This window comes from Echinops telfairi, unplaced genomic scaffold (assembly GCF_000313985.2).
Source record: "Echinops telfairi isolate 266 unplaced genomic scaffold, ASM31398v2 ScPeMD7_7469;HRSCAF=8507_0, whole genome shotgun sequence".
Lineage (NCBI taxonomy): Eukaryota > Metazoa > Chordata > Mammalia > Afrosoricida > Tenrecidae > Echinops > Echinops telfairi.
In genome coordinates this window covers 94,398,519-94,424,969 of record NW_022111372.1, presented here as the reverse complement: position 1 = coordinate 94,424,969, position 26,451 = coordinate 94,398,519, and the positions used below count along the sequence as shown (strand labels likewise).

The 26,451-nt window shown below is 48.9% G+C and overlaps 2 protein-coding genes across 2 annotated transcripts in view; one reads left to right on the top strand and one right to left on the bottom strand.

Annotated features, from left to right (window-relative positions):
- Window positions 1–4,497, top strand: part of PCDHGC5 (protocadherin gamma subfamily C, 5) — a 26,221-nt gene extending 21,724 nt beyond the window's left edge. Inside the window, exon 3 of the mRNA XM_045284727.1 lies at window positions 2,483–4,497. Within this exon, the coding sequence (XP_045140662.1) occupies window positions 2,483–2,720 (238 nt within the window). The 3' untranslated portion in view covers window positions 2,721–4,497. The remainder of the gene's footprint in view (window positions 1–2,482) is intronic.
- Window positions 4,498–6,581: 2,084 nt separating this feature from the next.
- Window positions 6,582–26,451, bottom strand: part of DIAPH1 (diaphanous related formin 1) — a 134,687-nt gene continuing 114,817 nt past the window's right edge. The window contains exons 18-27 of the mRNA XM_045284593.1: window positions 25,098–25,196; window positions 20,444–20,538; window positions 20,031–20,132; window positions 19,608–19,847; window positions 19,392–19,521; window positions 18,309–18,433; window positions 17,627–17,791; window positions 17,361–17,496; window positions 15,452–15,538; window positions 6,582–8,442 (exon numbers count right to left, since the gene is read on the bottom strand). Coding sequence (XP_045140528.1) covers window positions 8,285–8,442; window positions 15,452–15,538; window positions 17,361–17,496; window positions 17,627–17,791; window positions 18,309–18,433; window positions 19,392–19,521; window positions 19,608–19,847; window positions 20,031–20,132; window positions 20,444–20,538; window positions 25,098–25,196 — 1,337 coding nt within the window. The 3' untranslated portion in view covers window positions 6,582–8,284. The remainder of the gene's footprint in view (window positions 8,443–15,451; window positions 15,539–17,360; window positions 17,497–17,626; window positions 17,792–18,308; window positions 18,434–19,391; window positions 19,522–19,607; window positions 19,848–20,030; window positions 20,133–20,443; window positions 20,539–25,097; window positions 25,197–26,451) is intronic.

Here is a 26,451-nt window from a genome sequence, read left to right as displayed (position 1 = left end):
GTCGGAACGACGACCCAACGTGAATTCCCCGAGCCCGGCCAGGAGGGACACCTGCCCACCACCATGCCTCCGCCCACCCTCACCCACCTCAGGGAGCGTGTAGGGTAGATGGTGGTAACGGTAATAATAATAGCAACAGCTAATGTTTATGGGCGCTTTGGGGTACCCTGGCACCGTCCCTTTCATCCTCACAAAACTCAGGAGGCTGTGGGCCTCAGTGCTTCTCCATCTTCCCGTCTGTCTGTGCAGCCCACCCAGGTGCTTGCTGAAAGGCAGGTTCTGAGAGTCTGCATTTCAAACCAGCTTCCAGGGGGTGCTGAGCTGTTCATCTCTGGACCCCGTTTTAATGAGAACTTGGGCGGGAGGCTCTCTCTCTGGTCACCTAGCTCCCACATTCCGAGCCTTGTCTACCTTACTGTGTTTGGGACCTCGAATCATCACCCTCTCAGCCTCCTAGTAACATGGCTCCTGAGTCTCTCCCTGCCTCCTTCTGTACCCTCCGATCTCCAGAAGGCCCGCGCTGCTGCTGCTGCTGCTGCTGCTGCTGTTAGATGCATCCGTTAGATGCACTTAGCACTCAATCCTGCTCTAATACACTGCCCTGGGCAAGTTTTTACCTTATCCCAGCCTTGGCTCCCTCCTCTGTAATGAGGCGGTAATACCACAAACCTGGTTGGGTTGTTGGGTTGAGGTTAAAGGTGGTCCCACAGGTAACAACAACAACAACAACAAATCTAAGGGAGGCAGTTACTTGCTGCTATAAAATGAATGTTTGAAAGAGTACCCGCTCTTAGTTCATAATTACTGGAGGCCTCCTCTGTGCTAGGCTCCGGCTGGAGCAGGGTGGGAGGGGTGTGTAAGACACGGTCTCTAGTCTCCGTGTGGAAGACAGGGAGACTCTCTGGAGACGTGCCTTGAGAAGGGCTAGGGTAAGGATTTGACAGCCAGCATCTTAGCCCTGAGCAGGGAAATAGTAGCGAGCATGTTTTGAGTGCTTGCCACAAACCAGGCATCATTCTAGGTATTTAACATGATTGGCCTTATTTAACCCTCATCCAAACCAGAAGCAGATAGTATTATGCCTATTTTACAGGCCTGGGAAGGTTAGGTAGGCTCACATGGAAGAAGCACACCAACCGGTTCGATCATGAGCTGTCATGGGGACCGGGTAATGGGCATCAGGAGATTCATCACAAATAAACAAACAAAAACAAGTCGTTAAGAACAAGGGGGGTTGGAGTGGAGACCCAAAGCCCATCTGTATTCAATGGAACATCGCCTCACAGAGGGGTCGCAGGGAAGGGATCAGGGTGTAGTAGAGCACCGATGGATCACACAATATACTTCTGGTTCCTTGAGGTTTCCTCACCCCCCACTATCATGACCTCAGTGCTGCTTCCCACTCTGGACTGGACCGGAGCATGCACATAGGTATAAGCTAGAGATAAAGCTCATGACACACAGAAACCAGGACCAGGAGTGGGAATAGTGATACCAAAAAGGGTAGGGGGAAGAGGGAGAGAGAAGGGGAGGAAGGGGAAACCGATCGCAATGAAGGGCACATAACCACACACACCCCTCCAGGGGGAAGAACAGCAGAAACCAGAGAGGAAGGGAGACAGCAGTTGGTGAGAGATATAAACACAATAACAATTTATAATCAAGGGGCTATGACAGTGGGCGGGGGAGGGAGGGAAGAAAAGTGGAGCTGATCCCAAGGGCTCAATAGAAAGTAAATGTCTAGAAAAGAACGATGGCAATATATGCACAAATATGTCTGATACAACTGATGTGTGGATTGTAACAAGAGTTGTAAGAGCCCCCAATAAAAAGATCTTTTAATAAAAAATAAAACAAACAAAAACAAAACAAAAAAGAGCTGGAAACACAGGGAATCCAGGACAGATAACCCCCTCAGGACCAATAATCAGAGTAATGATACCAGGAGGGGAAGGGGAAGGTGGGGCGAGAAAGGAGGAACTGATCATAATGCTCTACATATAACCCCCTTCTAGGGGGACAGACAACAGAAAAGTGGGTGAAGGGAGACATCGGTCAGTGTAAGACATGACAAAATAATAATCATTTATAAATTATAAAGGGTTCGGGAGGGAGGGAGAGTGGGAGAGGGAGGTGGGAAATTAGCTAATAACAAGGGCTCAAGTAGAAAGAAAAAGTTTTGAAAATGATGGCAACAAATGTACAAATGTGCTTGACACAATGGATGGATGTATGGATTGTGATAAGAGTTGTATGAATCCCCAATAAAATTATTTTTTTTAAAAGAATCAAACCTAGGCCATCACCTCCAGAGGTCCTTAACGTCGAAGCGCACTCATCACCCTGTGGATAGAGCCCTCTGTGGTGACTCCTGCATCCCCAGGGCTCATGGACAGAGTATAGGGCCCCCCTTGGCACTCAGGGACTGCATGTCCTGCCATTTCTAACTGTGTGCACCCTACATTTAGCCCTGATCTTCCTCTGTCTCTGCAGAAGCTGCTGATGGGAGCTCCACCCTGGGAGGGGGTGCCGGCACCATGGGCTTGAGCGCCCGATACGGACCCCAGTTCACTCTGCAGCACGTGCCCGACTACCGCCAGAACGTCTACATCCCGGGCAGCAATGCCACCCTGACCAACGCAGCTGGCAAGCGGGATGGCAAGACCCCCGCGGGTGGCAACGGCAACAAGAAGAAGTCGGGCAAGAAGGAGAAGAAATGAGGTGGAGGCCAGACCTGGAGCTACAGGCAGCCTCTCTCCCCAGTCCAGCCTCTCCCTACCTGTACCCAGGCCTCAGAATTTCAGGGCTACCCCCATGATGCTGGTAGGGGCCAAGGCTATGCTCCCTTTGGGAAACAGAAATAAGTGCCCAGTCAAATAAGTGCCCCCAGTGGGTTAAATATGCAAAGGGAGTTCTGCTGAGAACCCCCATCCAATCAATCGCTGTGCCCCATGGGGATGGTGGGGTTAGTGTAGAAACCAATAATCATTGATCACACCCCTCTAGTTCCACCTAAACTTCTCCATGTTCCAAATTCAATCAGGCCTTCTATCCCCTGCTTCCCTCCTCCCTAGCCCACTCCACCCACTTCTTCAACAACCCTTCTCTCTTGAGTAAGAGGGAGGATGGGGTGTTGAGGTACCAGGTGACCTGGAAAAGGCTCACGATTCTGGAGAGGTGGAAGGACATGGTGACCTCTTGGCTTCTCCTCCAACTCTCACCTTTCTCCCAAAGCATGTTCTGGGTCCTGTCCCTTCACCAACTTGCAGAGCCTGAGCTCAAGCTCAAGTTTGGGGGAACATGGTCACCGTCCCCATGGTACTGTGCTGGATTTAGGGAGGGCATTGCATTACTAAGCCTCTTCCCAACACCCTGGGGATCAGTCTTTTGTTAGGTTTTTCATTGTTTGGTGTTCCCACTGCATGCTGTGACTTCCCCACCCCCACCCCAGACCCAAACAAGAGGATCTGTTGCATGTTCCAAGACAGTGTGGGGTGATGTGAAAAAGAAGGACAGGGTATGTATGTGGATGAGGTGGGACTGGGGGGAGGAATGGACAAAGCTTGACCCATCAGTTAACAGGGTCCTACAAGAGACTCTATGCCCCCAGGACACTGACCAGGTCCCCACATTCCAACATAAGCCAAGCACTATGCTGGACCCGCACTCCCACAAATAGGGTTAATCCCAGGCAGCAAAAGTTGGGCTGAGCTACCAGGTCCAATGGACTTCAACTGTCAGCCGACCAGGGAAGCCCTAAGCAAGTGTGGGACCAGGTCTCCTGGAGAGGCCAGAGGGGCCTCTGTGGGTGCTGGGTACTCCAGAGGTGCCACTGGTGGAAGGGTCCAGTGGTGCCCCAGTAGGGAGTGGGGGTCGGGCCATTTTTGATCCCCGGATTGGGGAAGCAAAGAGCAAGCATTGGGACTTCTCCACAGTGTCCCTGCGCTCCCCAAGGCCCTTCACCTGACCAGGTGCCATCTCTTCTCTGTGAAGGCCACTGTCCGGTCCCCAGTCCACCCTGCCCTCCCCCCAGTGGCCAGAGCCTGGTTAAAGTCCCCCAGTGCCTCCTTGTGTATAGACCTTCCTCTGCCACCCCCCTTTTCTGCTCCCCAGGTCCCGTCCATCCAGCGGGGCTGAGAGAGAACCCCACCCTAGCCCATAGAGTAGTGTAGAGCCCCCTTCCTTTTCAGGCTGGTGTAGAATAGCCAATAGTGTAGTACAGTGTGCTTATAACGTGATGGCGAGTGGGCAGAAGGCGGCGGGCTCTGCGCAACCGCCTGTCCTTGAACCTGCCCGCGGCTCGTGCTGTGTTTTGTGCTGTGTCCACGCGCTGCTGCGGCGACCCTCCCCTGTACTGACTCCTATAAACGCTTCTCTTCGTATAGCTACGTAGCTTCCCGCCCCACCCCCTTCCTGTGTCTCACGCAAGTTTTATACTCTAATATTTATATGGCTTTTTTTCCTTTGAAAAAAATAATAAAACGGTTTCTTCTGAAAGGCTGAGCATTTCTGTGAGACCTGGAGGAGGCGCCCCGTGTGTGTGGAAGAAGTGAGGGGCTGAGAGATGAGCTGCGATGGCGGGGGAGGGGGGGCAGTGGCGATGATGATTGTGTTGGCGACTTGGTTTCGTGCCGTTGCGGGTCTAGAGCTGGGTTTCTGAATTGCGTGTTGCTGTGGGCGCCTGTGCCTATGTGTGGGACACACCCCGTGCTACTTTCTGACCCGGCACCATTGTGTGGCCCGGCTCCGGCTCCGTGTGGAGGCGGGGTTTCCGAGTGCGGCGTGTCACTGGAATTGAGTGTGCACTGACATGCTGGCGGGTGGTTCCAAGGGGCCAGTATCCAGGCAGAAGAGGAGATGCTGGCGCGGGCGGGGGCGAGCTGGCACCGGGAAACAGCATTGGTGCAGGAGGAAGGACGTTCCCCTAGTTCCCGCCCCCCCTCCCCGCCCCCACTAAAATGACTTCCCTGGAGCCCCCAGCGGGCTTCTGGCTCCAGAAGAGGAAAAACGCTTTCTTCCCCCGCCCCTAGCCCACCCCTGCGTAATTTGGGGAACACGAGGGATTCGCTGTGGCGTGGGCCTCAGTTTACCGCATCCCTTTCTTGCCCTGGTCAGGGAGCGGAGAGGGCAGGCTGGGAATCAGATTGCCCAGACGCAGCGCCCCTCCCCCGCCTCTCCAGGTGCGTTTCCGCCCTCCCGCGGGCTCTTCCCTCTCTCCGCCCCCCACCTGCCTCCTGGAGGCACAGTGGGCTTCCGAGGTTCCTGGCGCTGGGGAGGCCGCGCCAACCGAGGGGGGAGGGGAAGATGGGAGGTGAAAATGCGTGGGTCGTCAGGGGGGCGGATGGGGATGGGGGGAGGGACGCCCAATCACTGGTCGGAGGCGGCTGCTTCTAGGCATTCCCAGTGCGGGGGCTCAGGGATTGGCCACCCGTCCTCCCAGCTCTGTTGTCATGGAAACCAAGCCTTCCAACTCGACATCTGGGGGTGTGTTTCTGGCAAAAGGAGGAAGGGCGCCGCGGAAGGTTTCCAAGATCGAAGCAGGGTTTTGTTTGAGTCTGGCAGCTGAGGGGCGGGGTGCCCGGGTTCTATTCCCGGCACGGCTGCAGACGGGCAGAGCACGTGAGCAGCTGTTGTTGGTCCCTTAATTAGTATGTGCGCCCCTAAGGCTGAGTCAGAAACGCCCGGCCTGGAGGTGGGGACACAGTAGGGGCCAGCCCACTCCCACAGCTCCGGCCACACTAGGGAGGCAGCTGCCCAGGTTCCAGGCAGGACTGTTTAAATTGCTTTTATATTTAGCCCCAGTGCCTTCCCATTTGGGTTTGTGGTCTTCTCGGGGCCCCTCCCTGTCTATGTTGGGCCTGCTCATTGCGTTTCTTCATGCAGGTCACAGCGTGCTCAGGCCAGTATGGCTATGCGCAGCCAGTCAGCTGGAGTATGACCTCAGACCCCTTGACCTCGGCTGGGCAGGTGCGGTTTCCGGTCGACTCAGCCTAAGCCCCTGTAGCCTGGAATGTGGTGACTAACCGAGTGGTGGTGGGGATGGAAGAATGGGAGTCAGATGCTACTCTCTGCCAAAAGGGCAGGAACTGCCAGGAAACTGTGACAGTCAGTGGAGAACTGAGGGCGAGAAGCCACCCCCCAACCCCCACCCCAAGGCAACAAGGGTGCTGACAGGGTTCTGCCTGGCCATTATGGAGGTCGACTGCCCTGCCCTGCCCTGCCTAAGGTGAGATCCAGGAGCCCTGGTGGTGTAGTGGATTACAGGGTCAGCAGTTTGACTCTACCGGCCAACGCAGAGGGAAAAGATGAAGCTCTCTGCTCTTGTAATGATTTTAGCCTTGGCAGCCCACAGGCACAGTTCTATCTTGACTCCTGGGCTACTGCATCAGAATCCACTTGATGGCGTTGGGTGGGGAGGTGAGCTCATCTCTGTAACTGTGCCCAGTGTATGCCACAGGATGGATGATACCATGAAGGCTTTTAGCAATGATTTCCAGGTGAATGTAGTGTGTGACAAACAGTAGAGGAACTCGAGTTAGACTGAAAACAGCTCAGAAATTCACCAAAGCAGCCATCAGGAGGTAGTTTCAATGCTTTATTAACAGTTGGAAACAAACCCAAGAAATTGGAGATGATGACATTCCAGAAGCCCAAGAGGCACGGGAAATAGGCTTGCATTTTGTCCCTTTTAAAAAATTTTTATTATTAAATGCTTCTTAGCAAAAGTTGATTACAAAAGAAAGGGTCAAAGTCCCAGATGTCGGTGAGATGGGAGGAGGAGGAGGCGATAGCCCCCTGTACCACAGTATTGCACGGAACTGCTGTAGCCCCTTCATACACAGGTTCCTGCGAGCTGGACCAGCCTAGCAATCAGAACTTCTTCCAGGCCCCGAGGTCTCCCTGCAGCCCCCTTAAGTCTTCCAGGTTCCCTCTAACAATTAAAATTCTGGGCCAGGCCCGAACAGTGCTATCCTCTCCGACCTAGGGGTGGACAGCTCAGGGGAGCCCAAAAAGCTGAGCTTCCTGTGGCAGAGGCCCCTGAACAGTGTGGCCTGCCCACTGGTACAATGTGTGGGGGCACTCTCTGTGCCCACCTTCCCAGAATTTCCAGTTAGCATTTGCACATTTGGCTTGATAAATATATTAAATTTATAAAAGCTCTGTGGTCTTAGAGCTTGCACTAGGTCTTGGCCTGTCCAACTCAACCCGAGAAGAGGCCCCCCTGCCCAGCACTGATGCTGGGAGAGCGCCGGGTGAGGCCTTAAGGGTCTGACAGGCTTGAGAGCTAGTGCAGTGGACCGGATGAGGCCTGCGCGAGGACCCAGGAACTCGGAAAGCTACCATCAAAACCTCTTACATTGTGGGACAGAGAGATTTTTCTTAAAAAACAAACAAAAAAATTCTCATATAAAAATAGATCCATTTGCAAAACAATTTCTCAGCCAGGAGGCTCCACCTCCCATTTCCTTGGAGACACAGAGATGTTGAGATGGTTACGAAACAGCCCATACTCCAGACGAGGCACACCAAAGTGCTGGGGAGGGCTGAGGAGGGGTCTTGGCTCAGTCGCCCGGTGCAGAGGGTCCAGAGAGGCCCCGACATGAAACAGAAGCGTTTAACAGCAGGCTGCGGGCTAGGACTGCAAGGTCTCTGGTCTTTGAGCCCTGCCTCATGGGCCCCAGGCTTTGGCCTTGGCCGAAACTGGGGCCTTACCCAGGAAGGTGGGTATGGGTGGGATTTACCCACTCCTTCCTCGGATGCAGCTCCCACTGCCCCATCACTAGTAATAAATAAAAGCCAGGAGAGAGAGAAAAGAGCAGAGGTGACAGCAACAAAAGGAGGGATAGAGCCCAAAGGTTCACAAGCCCCATGCTGTTTCTTAAGGTCAGAGAAACCACAAAGGAAAAGCACAAATCCAGCAAGATTGACCTAGGGAAAAGTCCACTGGGAAGTCCCGGGTTGAGGAAGCAAGCGGGCCTTTGTCTGAGGGAGGCCTCAGAGTAACAGAGACAGGGTTAAGGCAGCAGACACGGACCCTGCTTTGGTAAGACAACAGCTGGAGCCGGCTGGGTCGGGCTCAAGCCTCTCCCCCAATGCCCTTTCCTCCTGGCCTCTAGGCAGCTGTAGGTGATGTACAGAGACCAGCAGGCCAAAGAGAAAGACAGGATCAGGATGGTGAGAGGGGCGGCCCCAGAGCAATGTTCCCATGACCCGTTAGGCACATGCTGCATGGCAGGGCAGCCTGGGCCTCGGCTGAGGAGCAGCTGTGGCCACAGGACCCAGCTTAGCTTGCACGGCCAACCAGTTCCTTGGTTTCCTCCAGGATTGTGGAGACCCCCTCAGTGCTCTTGGCCACCTTTGCAGGAACAGCAGTCATGGCGTCGTCCTTGGTCAGTTCTGAGGCCAGTAGGGAAGTGACCGCACACCCGGCTTTCCTGTTGGCTGCAAGAGAAGACACAAGAGATCTCATGGAGGGAAGGCCTCCCTTCTAACCCCTTCGGGCCCTCTACAGTAGACTGTTAGCCAGAAACCATGCAAACATGCCTGTCCAGTTCAAAGAGGCTCTACTTTGGAGGAAGAGATTAAGCCTTGACCTTGCTTCCTTGTGTGAGAATAAGAGAAACATTTGAATATAGCTAGACAGGCAGAACTGGGTTTAAGTGTTAGCTATGTGACTGAGAGAGATGAGGTACTCAAAGCCAGTTTCCTTATCACAGGGTTTTTGGAATTAAATACACTAAAGCTTGGAACACAGTATTATCTTTGCTTGCTTGGCAGCTTCTAGAAAGCTCCTACACAAGGGAAGGTTATCTGTAGCAGGGAAAGGCCTTCAGCAGCCTGCTGGGGGACCCCTACAAAGAGGAGCAGCGGCACTCTGACATCACATGCACATCACATATCACCCCTCCCCACCCCACTGCAGCCCACAGACGCCTACGCCTAGCTGTTTCCCACTGCTCCGAGGGTCGTGGCTGTGATACAGATGCCCTACAGGAAATGTCATGCATGGGAGAGAATGAAAAGTATGCCGGGAGAGGCAGAGCTGGGATGAGCGAGGACGGCCAGGAGGAGGCCTCTACAAAGAAGCCCCAGCCCCAAAGCTTAAGGCACTGTGAAGCTCTCCTTTTCATCCCCAAGGAGACCAGTGCGCCCGTGAGCTCCCGCTGTCACTGCTAGGAGCCGGCCTTAAGCTCCTCCTGCTTATTGATTTACAGAATCCAGACTTATGGCCCCAGTATTCTCACAAGAAGATGGCTCCTGGGACTCTGCCCACCTCATGCCTAGAAGCAGGGCAGAGGGACCACATGTATACAAAACAGTGTCTGGGATTTAAAAAAGCCAGAACCAAAAACCACATATGGTGACGATTCCATTTGTATGAAATATCCAGGACATGCAAATCCACTGAGATAGAAACTAGATTCCCAGTTCCTGGGGGCTGGTAAAAATGTCCTGGAATTAGCTAGTGAAGGTAGTTACAAAACTTTGTGAATAGACTAAAAAACAAGTGTACACTTCAAAAGGGTGAATTGTGGAGATGTGGGTTATTGCGCAACTGAAAAACAAACAAGGAGCTGCCTGGGACAGGAGAGCTGGTGGGGAGGCAGCAGCGCCTCTCAGCGGCAGAGACCCCAGCAGCTGCAGACTCCTGGTGCCCTAGGTGTGCAGAGGAGCACGGCTCAAAGTTGCGGCCTTCAGGAAGCAGAAGACAAGCAAGCCTGCCTTTGAGGGCTGCTGGTGGGGCTGAGCCAGGGTTTAAACTGGTTAAGTCAGCCAACGAAGGGAAACCAGAAGGGCACTGGAGTTTTACAATTTGGGTGAACAGGAACAATTACTGAACAGAATGGTGGCTCAGAGGATGCCAAGTGAGCCCTGTGGGAGCCTGCTGCAGAGACTGGGTTCCCAGGGACGTGCAGAAGGACAGTCACAGCAGTACTGTGGACTGCCACGTCTGATCCAGGAACAGCTGTTTCTCACTTTGCAGGCAAGAGATTTAGTTGCTATGCAACCTGTATGCTGCCCTGCGAGGAAGATGACAATTTCTAGCAGGGCTGTGACCATGATTTCTACATGCTGGTTCTCTCTACAGCTCATCTGAATTCAAATAGCTCAGGTCTGCTCTGGTGTCACTTCCTTGGCCATGTCTGAATTGGGCTGAACTAGTCCAAAGCCCTAGTTCAGAGCGCCAGCCTTTCCGCTAGCAAAGTGTGTAATAACTTGTGTACCCTAAGTTGCCCTCAAATCTAAAACAAATAAACAACTGTCAACCCTGTTGCCACTGAGTCAACTGTGACTCATAGTGGCCCCACAGGACTGAGTAGAATAGGGTTTCCACGGCTGTAAATCTTATTATGCACACAGACTTCTTCCTCGGAGCAGCTTGGAGAGCTGCCAACCTCACACCTAACCATTGCGCCAGCAGAGAGCTGGGGCAGGTGTGAGACATGAGGATGGAGGAAGAGGTCCAAAGAAGCCAACGAGCAAAGGGCTCAGAGCGCCTTTGCCTTCCTTGGACCAGCCAAAAGCGTTGGTTAGAGCACAGCCAAGTGGCACCCAGGAGCCAGAGTCTTCTTTCACGGGCTGTAGGCAGGACCCAGAGCCAGTGTGTTTTCACCCAGGCAGAGGCTACACACAGGCAGGCAGGGAGCACAAAGTATGTTCACAGGTTACCAATTTCTGGGTCTCTTCCTCCTCCTCCTCCTCCTCCTCCCAGGGGCACAAGGGATTGTCTAACAAGAGGAGAAGGAATGGTGAAGACCCTGAGGGACGGCTGCAGAAACTCACCTGCTTATGGAGCGAAGGGCATGACCTGCGTGCTGGGAATTTCAGAGAGAGCACACGCCGTCGATTAGCCATAGAGCACAGAGTGACACCTGGAGAGCCAGCACTCACAGAGGCTGCCTTGCTTTTCTGGGCTCACACAGCTTCCCTCCTGGGACCGGACAGACTGACCACTCAGGGCCCTCTGACTGGCTGCCACCAGGTTTTACTCTATCGTCTCAGGCCGAGAGGCGAAGAAATGGAGCCCATTTGGGCTGACTCTGCAGGTACGTGGGAAAGTCCACAAGAGATCTCCGAGCAGCCTTCACCCAGCAATACACACTGCTGAAGGAAGGGCTTCCCCTAGTCCCTCCCCGAGGACCTCTGTGCTCCCACATCCAAACGGCAGCTTCAGCATTCATTCTCCAGGGATTCAAATCCTTTCACATGCTCTTGCAGTTCAAAGAACCAAACGAAGTCTGAAGGGTGAGAGCCAGGTGGCAGGCTGCCCGGGGTTCCTGGGGGGCCTGGCTTTCCTGATGAACTTCTTGTACCAGTTCTGGCTACCCACCCGAGAATGAGCAGGTACACTGTTGTGATGGGAAAGGGCACACTAGGGATGGATGTGATATGGCCCAAGGCAGGAGACAAAGTTCTTGTTGGAACTGCCAACAGAGCAGCAGTCTCTAGGAATCCCCGCTCCTACTGTCTCCCTGCCACAATTATGCTCAGAAGCTTGAATAAGAAAGAAATTAAAAAGGACCTTTCTCCTCCGTTCCCTAACTTGGATACTTGTTAAAACGATATGAATGGAGTAATAGCAACAGAGAAATATTTTGAGTATATGGGATCATGGAAGATTATTACCATATATACTCGTGTATAAGATGAATTTTCCATCACATTTTATTCCCAGTTTTTGTGGTAAAATTAGGTGCCTCAGCTGATAGTCAGGTCAGCTCATACTCGAGTATATGCGGTAACGCATACAACTGGAAGAAAGGAAACACTCATGAGAGAGTGGTCAGAGCTCACTGAGGGAAGACTCTTGGAAGCTAGGGTGGCCCAGGGCAAAAACACTAACAAAATCCACCACAGAGTACCAGGAGAGTTGAAGTAGGAAAAGGTCAATGATTTGAAAAGGACTTTTCTAAAACACAGACTAGGAATTACTACTAAAGAGGAAGTGCTCTTGTTAATAAGCTTCCTTAGGGAAGAGGAAACCAGGACAGATGGGGCAGTCATTACCATCCTAAAAACTCATTATTGTCTGAAACTATCCTAATTAGAATTTGTCCTATTTTTAGGAAAGGGGGCGGCAGAAACAAGTGGCGCATTGGGAACACCCTGACCAACCTTGTCTATGTAAGTGGCCATCGGAAAGACACCTGAGGCAAATGCATCCTGTCTAAAACTCTCCTCTCTGGAAGGTATTAAAAAAAAAACCAACCTGGCCCACACAGAAGGCCCAGACACCGCCACCTCCTGTCTAGTTGTGTAAGTTTAGTGAAAACAGCTCTGGACTTGGATTAACAAAGTGGACTACACTTCCGGCTCTATCACCAGCCACAGGTGCAGACCTAAACAAGTCAGTGATGCTATCAGGGTACCAGCTCCTTTTATCTGTGAGGAAGCTAGGAGACCTACTGGCACAGTGATTAAGCACTTGGCTGCCAGTCAAAGGTTGGTATTTGAACCCACCGGCCACTCAAGAAGGCGAAGATGTGTCAGTCTGCTTCCTTAGAGATTATAGCCAAGGAAGTCCTGTAAGTCTGCTGTACTCTGTCCAATAGGGTCACTAAGAGTCACGGTTGACTTAAGGGCAACAGGAAGAAGAGGCTAATGTTGACCGCTAAAGGAGTTTCAAGTCTCCCAAATAAAGTCGGATGAGTGTTATGGAGTTTATAGGTACGCTCTGAAGTGGCAGGGAGAAGGAAAGGCAGAGAGAGAGAGATGCATTTCTTTCTTCCCTTGACTTTTATCCCAGTGCACAGATGGCCTTTATACAAGAGGCCACAAATCAGACATGGAGATAAAGCTGAGTCATTAAAACCACAAGCTGACTCAATCATCAGCCTGAAATAGTAGCTGTAATACAATCACATGGATTCTTCTCCCTGACACTCAAACCATTGTTCTCCCACACCCTGCAGATCATAGCAGTTTACATGTTGCTTTTAATGAACCAGCCCTGAGAGTAACCCTCCTCTTCCAACTCCTCAGTGGGGCTCTGTGTACTGGTCATTCCCTCAAGACTCCAGAGACTAGAAGGCTTTTTAAAAACAAGATTCCTTTAAATTCTAAGGAAAAGGCTGGTGTCTCTGAATGGAGGCAGCTGCCTCTTTGGGAATGAGGAGGTCTGGGAGGCAGATATGCTGAGTGCTCAATGCAATCGCCACGGGGACAGTCGGAGACAGCCGGGCAAGGGGGGGAACAGCCAAGTCCAGCAGCTACCAGGGAAACCTACAGCCACTAGAGCCTTGTACCTTTTGTGAATGGGGCATTCTGGGCCCGGCTAATTTTGTTTGCTTTGCATCTTAATCATATTACCACCATACTCCCCAAAAGGAAACCAAAACCCAAAACCCATTAAAGCTGGAAAAGACCCTTGAGACCATTCTAGCCCAACACTCATCTTGTCCAGGAGGAAAGTGAAGAACAGGATCTGAACTAACTGGTGAAGTTGGGTCTTTTCAGCCCTACCTAATTCTATGCTCTTTGCACTTCACCTTGATGCTTAACGGAGTCTCATCCCTTTACAAACGGTGAATGTTAACCCCCACTCCCCGCCCCACCAAAAACAAGTTTATCATAGTAACTAGAAATGTTACCCTGATAAAGTCTCCAGAGAAGTTCATGTGTGTTTAGTGAACCCACAGTGCAGAAAGACAGTTATAGGCTGAGGTTAATTTAAAATAAACATTTTCACAAATGTGCTTGACACAATGGATGTATATATGGATTTCAATAAGAGTTGTAAGAGCCCCCAATAAAATGATTTAAATAAATAAATAAGGTGGGGGGAACCCCAAAAAACATGTTCACTCTTTCACCTCATTATCTCCTAACATAAGTCTTTTGCTCTCTCTTGTACTGGGAGACAGCAGTTTGACTAATTTGGGGCCTCCACTAGGAGTCTAGGTTCCACCCAAATCTGTTTTGAAGGCATGGCTTCCCACTTTGGGAAGGACTGGAGAATGCCCCCTGGAGAGGGACGCCACTGATGACTGGCTGTCTGTGTACAGGAAGCATCTGGGATTCTTGTACACTTCCCCAGGAAGAGGCGTAAAGGGAATTCCCCAACAAAAAGTCAGATCTGACTGACAATGAGCTGAATGGGTGGTGGAAAACAGTGAGATGCACCAGTACTTTCAGTTGGCTGGAAAGCTTAATTTATGGCCACATTGCCTTATATGGTTGGTAGGAAGCAATGACTCTGAGACTAAACAGAAAAGACCTGCTACTAGCCCTCCGCTCTCCGGCAAACACCCATATGGAAGACCACTCTCTCCATCCCAGAGTTGTCAGCCTGCCATCCCTAGCTCTTCTCCCTCCAGAGTCTGTGCTGAAAGAAAGCCAGAAAATGGCTAAGACTTGTGAGCAGAGAGTCTTCTGTTTGGTGAAGGGTCTAAAGTCATACAGAAAGACCCTTAGCAGGAATTTCCTGCTGGTTTCCCTCGGAGTATGAAAAACGGCGCATTACAGATGAAACACAGTGGTCTGTAACTTCTGGGCCAGGATCTTGAGTTCATGATCATAAGGGCCTCTTTTCCAGACCTACACCTACACACTGTGTGCTTACAGTAACCTCTCGGTAAAGATCTCATCTTACAGCAGCCAAAGACTAGGGAGCACTGCTTTAAATAGAGCACGATCTCTTTTCTGTGATTCCCACATTTCAACCTATGAGAGAAACCATCATTTCTGGTCCCAAATGGTCTTCACCAGATACAACAATGAGATGTAACCCATCTGAGTGTAGCTTTGACGGTCCTTTCTTTTGGACCAACCACTTGGCCACTGGACTTTTTCCTTAAAGAGAATTTATCCATTGATCCTGCTCTATATTAAGACCTAGATAATTTGTCCTCTTATCCTCATAATTCTTAAAACTCTGGCTCAATGTAATCCATTTAAATCTTCTGAAGATCAGGAGAGGTTGGGGGTGGGAGGTGGGGCTGGGACAGTGGAGGCCAACAGGTGGTTCTCAGACAGTGCACTCCTTTGCACTGCTCCTCTATATCCTGACATCTGGCACAACGGTGCCTCACCTCGGTATGGGATTTGATACGTTCTATTACTACTTCTCTTTATATACCTTTCCTGTTTATGACCTGGAAGACTCCGACTTCTATTTGCTTTGTACTTCCTACATCTGGGGCACCGGTTCATTTTGTTCATCTCACACACACCCACACCTATGTCCTGCAGCCAGGCTCCCCTCATCTGGGCTTCTGGCCCAAGAATGGGGCACCCCAGAATAATAAAATACCACTGATTTGTAATCAGCCCCTCCAGCTCTGGGTTCCAGTCAGTGGAGTAGGCCCTTTCTAACACGGGGAGAGGAAGGCTAGACAACCCACTCTAGATGCACTTTGTGGTGGAAGTTGTGGTGGTGGAAGTTTCTAAACTCGCAGGGCATCATTACCTGCTTCCAGTCCAGGACTAGCAGGCCCAGGTGGTTACTTACCTTGACGGGGTACTCTCTTCCGGCGGAATGCCGCCCCTGACTGCAGAGCTTCTAGAAGGCTGTCCATCACTCCTGTCTCATCGCCCTCTGTCACAAACAAAGATGGAGAGGTGCTCTTCAGCCTGAGCAGCCCGGCAAATATCACGCTCCACCCGGATACTAGTGGCGTCCCCTCAGCCGTAGGGACTGGCAGCTAACACCAGATAAAGAGGGCTCCACCTCAAATCTCAGAGGCCCACGTGGACTTGGGCTATTTGGAAAAATGACTGAAACAATGGAAGCCTACTGTCTGTGCCTATCCTGAGATGTTTCCTGCAGGGCCCAGTGACTCCCACCCATCTCATTGCGGACAGGCACACACGCTGCCCAACTCCAAGGTGAGGGAGGATAGGTACAGAGAATGGGGCTTTGAAAGTCATAAGGAACTATCACTCTTTCAGTCCGATGTGCATAAGAAGCCTCTCATGCAGAGCCTTGTTGTCATTTGAGAGCAAGCCTGAGGACTGATGAGAAGTTGCTGGCAGTAAGAGCATTTTGCCAAGTGCTGCCTCCAGTGGCTGTATCTTCCTGAATTCAGATCTATGAGTATGAGAAGCATCCTGCTTGGAATACAAAGAGTTAATATAGAATCCTTGCTCCAACCAGGCTCGGTTTCCATGGCAACAGCTCAGGGTGGTGAAACCTAAAACTAAGAAAATCCTCAGAAGCCAGTTGGCTGCCAGCTTTCAGCCCAGGGCTCATTGCTCATGGCGCCACCTGCTGTCTGCACACCACCACTGCAACTGACCTACATTCCAACTTCTTTTACCTGCCCTGGGGGACCAGGGCCAGGGCAAGGTCCACTACGCCACCTGTTGACTGGGTGCTGCCCTTATCCCACTGGATTCCTAGACAGAACCTGGGGGCCCGCCCTGGAGGCCTGGGGCATAAAGGAAGGTGAGGAATATTTTAGCAGCACAGCATGGCTAGATCAAAGCTTGCTTGCCAGCAGGGATCAGGGCAGGTAATTGCTTCCTAAGAAGGCACACAGAAAAGAAACTAGGCTGCTTCCCTCAGGCTCCAGTTCCACCAGCGCACAGCAGAACTGCTGGGGAAGGACCTTGGAAGCAGAGGTGTTAGAGCACCCCCCACCTTTTGTGCTTGGCAGAGTGCTCAAATGCCAGCCCTGAAACCCCCTTCACTTGCAGAAGCCCGGTGACCTCTCAGGTTCAGGGAAGGGTAGCATCAGCTCAGAGCCATGGGCAATGCATGCTGTATTTCTGCTGCCCACAGAGGGGGGAGGGGGGCAGAGAATCAGCAGCAGGAAAGAAGCAGACAGGAAACAGAGGGCCAGTAATTGAGGCCATATGTTTCAACAAAGACATGCTTCTGGTAGTGAAACAGAGATTCTGCTGGAGAGAGAACAGGGTGGCCAGCTCCTCTCCCCTCCCCTCCCAAAGCTCAGCTCATTTACAAGCTGACTGGTATGGACAGTTGTGCGAAGGTACTGGAGACACAGTACTTTGTGAAGGAAGCTGAAAGGGAGGGAGGGTGAGACTCCATTAAAAGGTGGGAGAAGGGCCAGGACAGAACGAAAGAGGATAGGAGACCGGCCAGAGCAACCTTTGGACAGGCAGAAGGAAAGAGTACGTGTTACAGCACTACTAAAATCACTGGAGAGATGAGCCATCATACAAGAATCAGCAAGAGAGAGAAAAGGATTTTAAGCACGGAAAATATGAGGACACATGTAACAGACTCTGAGTTAAAGTCTAGCACCAAGACACTGGAAGTAGAAGAAGGCTGGCAAAAAGGATTTTGCCAGGAGTTGAGCTTGAACATGAGCTAGTCTCTGTGGTCTTCAAATTCCAGACAGAGAAGTATTCCAAGAGTGCCTGTCCTAACCCATCTGCCTTTCTTCACCTCTTACCTGCGTTCATGTCGATGAGCTGCTCTCTCTTTTGCTGCTTCTCCAGTCGTTCCTTCTCGGCCTTCTCCTTGGCCAGTTTGGCTCGCCGCATCTTTTCCTCTGTCTCCCTCCGCTTCTGGTTCTCCTTGACTGCTTGCTGTAGGGGTGGATGGGGGATCAGGTGAGAAAACGTGGGCATGTGCACATCCTACACAGTCACCTACATGAGCCCAGTGGAGAATGAGAAAGGTCCTCAGAAGATTCTGTCACATGGTGCCCTTGCTCACCAAAAACATATTCCTAAAGTTGTGTAGGTCCATGAAGAATTCTTCCACAGACACCTTCTTGGGGTCAAAGAGGAAGTACTCGCTCAGCTCCTTATAGAGGGTCTCCATGTTCGAATGCATCATGCGCAGCTTGTTATACTGCTCCTGGGCACCCTTCACGAAGCTGTGCAGCCAAGGAGTGAAGGACCAAGACCAAAGAAAGGCTCAAACAGATGCATGCTGGCACGCACAGGGATGTCACCCAGGAGGCGTGTACTAGCCAAATAGCAGAAGACATCTGAATATGCAAAACAGAGAAATGGTAAACCCTAAACCATGAGGCATCTGTGGGAAAGGAGGTGGCAACTGAGCAAAAGGCTGTTCTGCAGATGCTGCTATGGCGAGATCGCTAACAATATGTGAAAAAGCAATACAGTGGAATTTTTGCTACATATAAATCCATGAGGTGCACATCAGAAGGAGAGGGGTGTGTGCGTATGTGTGTACTCTCCTCTTATCTGCATGGTTTGCTTACTTTTGCTCCAACAATGCAAATGTGTCCAAGAACTGTGTATTTGACGGAAACACATTTTAAGAGGGAAAAAATGGTGGAGCATTAGGTCTCTCCAGCTTATCCTTCCTCCCCTCGACAAGTTTTCTTTCCCCTTGTAGTGTGCAGCACCCTCATTCCAAGGAAGGATATAGTCATTTTTTCAACAAACTTGTCTTTCTCATCGGTGGCAGCTGGGAAATTCTGAACATCACGTTCCACATCAGAAATCTGTTTCTTCATCTGATCTAGATTCTTTTGCAAGTTCTCAGCAGAAACTACAAAAAACACAAAAATAGACAGCAAGAGTTTACCCATCCCAGCCCCAAGACCCTTTAGGTCACAGTGGCATTTATACACACATGCTGGTACTTTTTATTTTAGCTTTCTTATGGGCCCTTCTAGCCATTTTCTACATTTAAATTTATATCTTTCGTTACTCCGTGGTTGAAGCCCCTGTCTTTACAAGGCATACAGTATTGAGAACAGAAGACAGGCTTCATTTAGTCTAATGGGAATCTGTGAAGTCCTCTGGGGTCATGAGTAAGGTGACCAGATGTCCCGTTTTTGGCGGGACAGTCCTGATTTTTAACAATTTTTCCCGCGTCCCGCGGCATTTTAAAAAGTCCCAATTTTTGGAAAGAATGCACAACAAGCTAGGGTATACGGTTTTCGGCTGCCATGTGGCTATTTCGCCAGGATATGAGTTTTGTCAATGGTGTCCTGCTTTACCAATGTTAAAATCTGGTCACCTTAGTCATGAGTCGCATGTATTTTAGAGAACAGGACTTTGAAGGAAAGAGAAATACATTGAAATACGAGAGCTAAAAAAAAACTTCATGGAAAACTTCCATTAATTTTTAATTCCATTTTCCACAAACTTTTTGAAGTTCCCTTGAATAAAGGCAAGGTAGAAACTTGCTTCCGCTTTTGTTTGTGCGCTTGTTCCTAAGGAGAAAAGCCATGAGTGTTGACCCAGACTGTAAACACCTGCCATTCTCCCAGCTGGTTTTTGCTGTCAGTGAAAGCACTGCTTCCCATTTTGACCCATGGCGACTTCTCTTCTGCCTTATCCTCCTTTATGGCTTGGACACCTTGCCCAAACCCTCTCCCATTCCTAGATTAAAAAGACCACCAAATGAAAAAGATCTACAGCCTGCATTGTATCTCGACTCCTTCCCCACACGGGGCTTTCGAGGCCCAGAACCACCTTTCCCTTCACCCGTCCGGCCCTACCGCGGCTGGCCTTCTCCACGTGCGCCAGTTCATCTGGAAACTTGAGCACATCAGGGTAGTCGTTCTCACACAACTCAGCCAAGAAGTGCAGCAATGTCATCTTCTGATCTGCAGACTTGGTGTCTCGAAGCTGACAGTGAGAGGGGAGACGGTCAGGCCTCCTTAGGCCGACGGTAGTCTGTCACTTTGTTGGCCTGCTTGAACCTCCTAGCTCACCTTACAGAGGAAGCTGATGTTGAATCCAAAGGCTCCGGCATTCCTGGAGCCGGCATTCATATAGTTTCCAACAAGCAAGGTAATCTCCAGGAGGCTGGCGAAGCTCTCGCTTTTACGTAACTCCTCACATGCAGCAGTCACGGAAACGATCTCCGGCTTGATGTTCTCCACTTGCTCACTGAACTGCAGCTTGAAGAGGATGGCATTCAGGCGCGGGCGCAGCCGGGGCACAGTGCCCATCTGGTGGAGAAGACAAGTCATTCCACGACAGATGACTGACATGGAAAGAAGTGAGAACACACACAGGCTGAAGCCTCCCAGGGAGGGGGGGGTGTCCCAGAGCAGGGGGAGAGAGACGGTAAGTTCCAGTTAGACCAGAGGCAAGGAGCTGGAGAAGAGGTTAGGGCTGCAGAACTCACTCACCACCACGCCAAACTGCTCTGACTCAGCCAGGTCATCATAGTCATCCTTCAGTTCCGAAAGCATCTTTAACTGTTCTGGCTCTGGCATCTGCTTAATGAGGTTCTGCAAGAAAGGAGGGACTTCACTCAGTTTGAGGGGATGAGTTGACAATTTGAGCCTTCCCTTGACTCTTTTACCCTCCCATTCAGTTATTCCCTGTGCAAGGGCCATTAAGAAGAAAACGTGTTGGGAGGGGTACAGACAGCTAGTGAGATAGCAAGACTTTTGAAAATATACCAGAAATAGCTAACCAGAGGCTATGATGGCAGCTTCTCTAACCCTATCCTCCTCCAAGTCAACAAGGGCCCTCCCCTAGTGAAGCAGAGGGGAAGAGGGTAGTCTATAGATATGCAGAAGATAAGCTTGCTCCTTACCTGGATCATAGACTCAGTGAGAACAGCCTCGTTCACCTCGAGGATGACCGTCTTAATCTCTTGATAGGGCATTCGGAAGGAACCCAGAAAGATTGCTGCCGGAAAATGAGATATAAAGACACACTCTTCTCAGACTCTTCCCTTCCATTTTACAAATCATGCTGGATAATCTTCCTAAGAGGGATCTCTTAAAGTCATTCAGAAAATTCAGGTAGTTCCCTTCTGCCTATATAATTAAAACCCAAGTTTTTAATTCCTATGTGTAAGGGTCCCATCCCGGCACTTCCTCCCTCTTTGATCCATTTATGTCCATCTCAGCAATACAGTTCATGGACCACACTCCAAAACCTCCAAATTCAGTGCTTTCGCTCACACAGGAAGTCTTTGACCCTCAGTGGCTACATACATCAAAAACTTTCAGCCCACTCAGTTTTCGTTCCCCACTCACACAACTCCATCCTTAAAGCCACTGCCTTGAATGGATCTGAGTCTTAAATGGCCATATCCATTCCTTAAAAACACTTTTTATCTTTTATTTGACTCTTAAGCTCACCAGTCTCTCAGTTTGCAGACTACTCTCTGGATGCGCCAGTTCTAGTCTGCCTTCTCGGTGACTCCCAATTCCCCTGTTTGCTTCTCTTTCCAGTCTCTGGTGAATCCAGCATCTCCTTTCTCTATTCGTACACCTGGACGGGGGCACTGCTACTGAGAACTCTGCATTTGGAGTCTCTGAATTGGAACTAGTGGTACCTGTGAGACCTGGGACTTCAGCACTGCCTAGTACTCTTTCACGTTTCGCTAGGCCACCCTCCATCCCCTCCAGCAGTTCCTTCAAAAGCTCTCCATTCTCACAGCTCCACCATTTCCTCATCTATTCAGAGAAGACCTTGCTCCTTGTCAGTGAGAAAAAAATGAAGCCACTGGTGAAAATCTGCCAGCTTTCCCTTATGCCAACTAGAACTTATCCGTGTCGGGGTGCTTCAGTAGAAATGAAGCTTAGAAAGGCTTAAGCAAGGACTGTTTTAGAATCACCTTGAGGAAAACTATGTCAAGACTCTAAATCAGGCGTCCTCAAACTACGGCCCGCGGGCCACATGCGGCCCACCGAGGACATTTACCCGGCCCGCTGGGTGTTTTTGCCCCATTTTGTTTTTTACTTCAAAATAAGATATGTGCAGTGTGCATAGGAATTTGTTCAGTTTTTTTTTTTAACTATAGTCCGGCCCTCCAACGGGTCTGAGGGACAGTGAACTGGCCCCCTGTTTAAAAAGTTTGAGGACCCCTGCTAAATGTATCTGAAACTCTACCCATGTACTCATCCTTTCTGCTTGTTTCAACAGAAGAGGTGGCCTTCATTATTAAACCTGGTCTTTCATTATTCATAATCAAGTTTCTTCTATTTTAAAAAGAAAATTCCTTCCTGACCCCCTGCTCTTCTCTCCTTCACTTGGTAGCATTAAAAAATATATAATAGTCTATTTGTGTGTGTGTTTCCATAGCTCTCATTTCTTCTTTAACCCTTGAAAATGTGGCTTCTTTCATTACAGCACCAGTGAGTTTGCCAACAAACCACCAAATCAAACCAAGCGTCACTGAGTCAATTTCAACTCATGTTTGTCAGAATTAGGACCAGAAGGTTTCAATGACCGAGACGGGAGAAGTAGATCACTAAACAGGCCTTTCTTCTGAGGGTGGAACTGAACCTCTAACCTTTCAGTTAGCAGAGAGCACATTATCCACCATACCATCAACAAATACTGAGTAAAATATAGTACCTTAAACACAATAAGCAATCTACATACATTAACCTTATTCATACAATCCCTGCAAGTTGATATAATTAGCTCAACTAATGTTTAGAGAAGTTAAGCTACTCATCTGTGGCCATATTGCTTAGTGTGGAGTCCTAAAATTTAAATATGGAACTGATTCCACAGCCCTCCAAAGTGAACACACACACACACACACACTTATAAATCTTAGTGTTAAAGAATGGGTAGCAAATTACAAATAGTAGTGATAAAATACACAATACCCTCTGTCAATTCCAGTCAGTTGAGTCTCACAGAATGTTCCCATTGATTTCTGCTGAACTGACAGCCAGCTAGGGTGCAAGTGACAAACGCGTATGGTGCTGGCCTTCGCTAGTTGCTCATCTCTTCTACATTGTTGAGCAAAACAAAACCTATGCCAGGATTTCACTTGTCCATCAATGACATGACGTCTTTACTGAATCAGGTAATAGTTCTGAATATGGGAAGATATTGCCTCAGTTTTACATCACTCATAATGTCACAAGTACAGGCATCCCATTTTTATGTCTAATCTTTGTGAATGCTTTCTCCATCCTTTTCTGAAATCTAACCTTTCAGAGCTTTTCTTTTTACTTTCAGGTTATATTAAAATTATTCTTGCTTAGGCAGTTAACCCGTCAAGTGTCCAATCCAAAGGATACTTGTCCTGTCCTGATTTTACTTAATCCTTGTCCTCATTGACACTGTCGACCCCTCACCTCCCTTTTTCTAGGACTAGGCGGTACTGTTTTCACTGGCCTTTGTGTGCCCTTTGAGCCTCTGTCATTCAAATGGAATCTTCTAAATCTGTTATCTCCAGCCCAACTGTCCCTCCTGACTGCTACACCCAAATACCTAAAACCCATCCCGTGGAGTCGTCCTACAGGCAGGCACCTAAGTTCTACCCTAAAATCAAACCATTGCTGCACCCTCCCACCCTCGCCCAAACAGGACAGAGAGACTTGGTCCATGTGCATCTTCCTATTCTAGTAAATAGTCCCACTTTCCATAAACCAAAACCAAACCAAATCCACTGCCAGTGAGTCTATTCCAACTCACAGTTACCTCGTCAGACAGACAGAACTGCTCCCTAGGGTTCACGAGGCTGTAAATCTTTGAGAGCACACAACCTTAAATTTCTCCTCTGAGGTGGCTGGTGGGTTTGAACTGCTGAACTTGCAGTTGGCAGCCCAACATGTATCCCACCGTACCACTAGGATGCTGACATTTAGGTCAGCAATGATCTAAACCCAAGAAACACCTTCTTCATCCTCTCAGACAACTGCTATATTGAATTAATTCATTTTTCGTAATAGCTTTTGTCTTCCTTTTCACTCTTACTATGCCACTTTCCGGCCCTGACCACCTGTTACTTATTTTAATTAGATTAACAAAATCGACTTCTCTAGTTACAGTATCCGCCTGCCCTAGCATACCAGCCTCAAAGTCACAAAGTAACCATTTTGGAAACTACAAAGGGTTGTGATATTCACTTCCCTAATTAAAATCCAGAATTCTCAAGCTATGAAAATTATTTCATGATTCGGCTTTTATATACAAGTATACTTCACTTCACTTCATCGGCACTTTTACAATATGAACGTTTGTGGCAACGCAACCCTTCTTTGAACAAGTCTGTCTGCACCAATTTTCCAACAGCTTGTCCTTATGTCATGTCACTGTGTCACATTTTGCTAATGTGAATATTTCAAATGTTCTCATAATGTTACTGTATATTCACACTACAGTATAGCGTACATAAAACATTTAGACGCCCTGGGAAACCAAAACAATGGTGCGACTTGCTTTATGGTGCTATTTACGTTACTGCAGTGGTCTGGGACAGAAACCTGCAGTATCTCTGAAGTATGCCTATTCTTCAAGGCTTCTTTTCCACCAGTCTTCCACGTACATATGGCCTTCAGTTAGCTGTACTTGAAAGTCCTCTAGGATTTCGCCCTCCAATAACATCTGCGCCATCTGATCAGACACTTCCTTTCCTACATAGTACTACCATAAGTGTTGTGGCGTACGCTCCAACATAGCGCTCATCCTCAGACACGTGGTCCATGAAGGGAGGGACTGTATTCTTACTCAGCTTTGTATCTCTAGCACAAAGCAGTACATAAAAATGGTGGAATCACTAAGTCCCATCTCTCCTAGACCATTCTACTCTAAACTAATGTCTTTATTTGAATTCTGTTTTTCATACCTACATCACTTAATTGGATATAATAAGCCATTAAACTTGCATATTATTTTCTGAAATAACAGCATAATATAGGTAGCTCAACAGTTGACATGAACAACAGTAACAAAATAACTTTTATTTATCCTTATTGTCAAATAAGCCCAATCAGACTTGTGCATTGCTGCTATGATGCTGGAAATATTGATCCTACTGCAAAAAGTATAACGTTTATATAGTTTATCCTAAACTACAAAATTATTTCTTAGATTTTAGTAAAGTCAAGTCAGTGCCTGTAGTTAAAAGAAGTACTTATCAGAACTAAGAAAAAGTTGACAGTGGTGGGACCATTTGTAGCAGATATTCTGTGGATACAACGGAAATAAGGGCTCTGAAATAAGAAAATCTAGGGGTCAAATGCCAGCTGTGTCTCTTACAAACTACAAAACTAAGCAAATCACCGAAAGTCTTAAGACTGTGTGCCTGCCATGAAACTCTACTGACAAGTTTACAGTTAAACAAACAAGAGATCAGAAGCTCACTCCGCAGTGCCCGGCGTACAGCAGCAAGTCAGAGCTCCATGTGGAGGCCTGGGGCCTCCAGAATGAGGCTCTTAGAGAAACGCTGTGCGCGGCAAGCCGTTGGGGGGCGGGGAGGGGGCAGAGTGACTCACAGAGGTTCTGGGCTGTCTTCGAATCCAACACCTTCAACTCCTTCACTTTTTTCTTTTGCACAGATTTCTTTTCTTCTCCACCTTCTTGATCCTTCTTGGCTAGCATAAAAAAAAATCAGAAGAACATGATTAAGAACAAACCACTTCTGGGCCTTACTAAGTGACTGTCCCAGCCTGGAGCCGCCCTTTCCTCCCATCAACAATGGGTGGTCTCCCTATTGCACCCCTTCAAGGTTATTAAGCTTTCACCATCACTGCTTCTGCTTCTGACCCCGTCATTCGTAACCAATAACTGACTTCCATTTATGTAAGGGCCACCAATAGTGCTTTCTCATCTGTATCTTACACTTGGGAGATTTGGCAAACTTTCTGTAAAAAGCTAATTAGCTTATAAACAACCTGTGATTTGTAGCTGCCCAAACCTTGCTTGCTGAAAGTGAGGAGGACTTGAAGCACTTGCTGAAGATCAAGGACAGCAAGCAGCCTTCAGTATGGATTGCAACTCAGTGTAAAGAAATCCCCACAAATGGACCAACATATAACATCACGATAAACATAGAAAAGACCACAGTTGTCAAGGATTTCGTTTTGCTTGAATCCACAATCAGTGCTCATAAAGGTAGCAGTCCAGAAATCAAATGATGTATTCCACCAGACAAATGTGCGGCCCAGACCTCTTTAAAGTATTGAAGAGCAAGGTCATCACGTTGAGGACTAAGGTGAACCTGACCCAAGCACGGTATTTCCAATTTCCTCATATGTCTGTGAAAGTTGGATCGTGAATGAGGAAGACCAAAGAAGAATCATTTCATTTGAATTATGGTGCTGGCAAAGACTATTTAAAGTACTATGGACTTCCAGAGAACATACAAATCTGTCTTAGAAGAAGTACAGCTAGAATGATCCTTTGGAAGCAGACACTGAGACTTGATTTCACATGCTTTGGATGTTATCAGGAGAGACTAGTCCCTGAAAGAGGTCATCGTGCTTGGCAAAGCAGAATGGGAGCAAAGAGAAATGCCCTTGGTGAGATGGACTGACACGGTGGCTGCAACAGGGCTCAGACACAGCAACACTTGTGGGGCTGGCCCAGGAGCAGGCAGTGTTCCCTTCTGTTGTGCATGGGGTCAGTATGAGGTGGAACCAGCTCGATGGTGCCTGACAACAACATCTAAAACACCATTCCCCTCTAAAAATGCTCTTCATTTTCCTGACAGCCGAAGATGGCTCTCTGAGTCACTATAACATTTCCTCTCACTGACTTGGTTATAAATATCTTTGTTATAAACAATCTTTCCTCCACAAGACATAAGCTTTATTATTTATCTTTGCAAGTCTCATGGCATAAAAATAT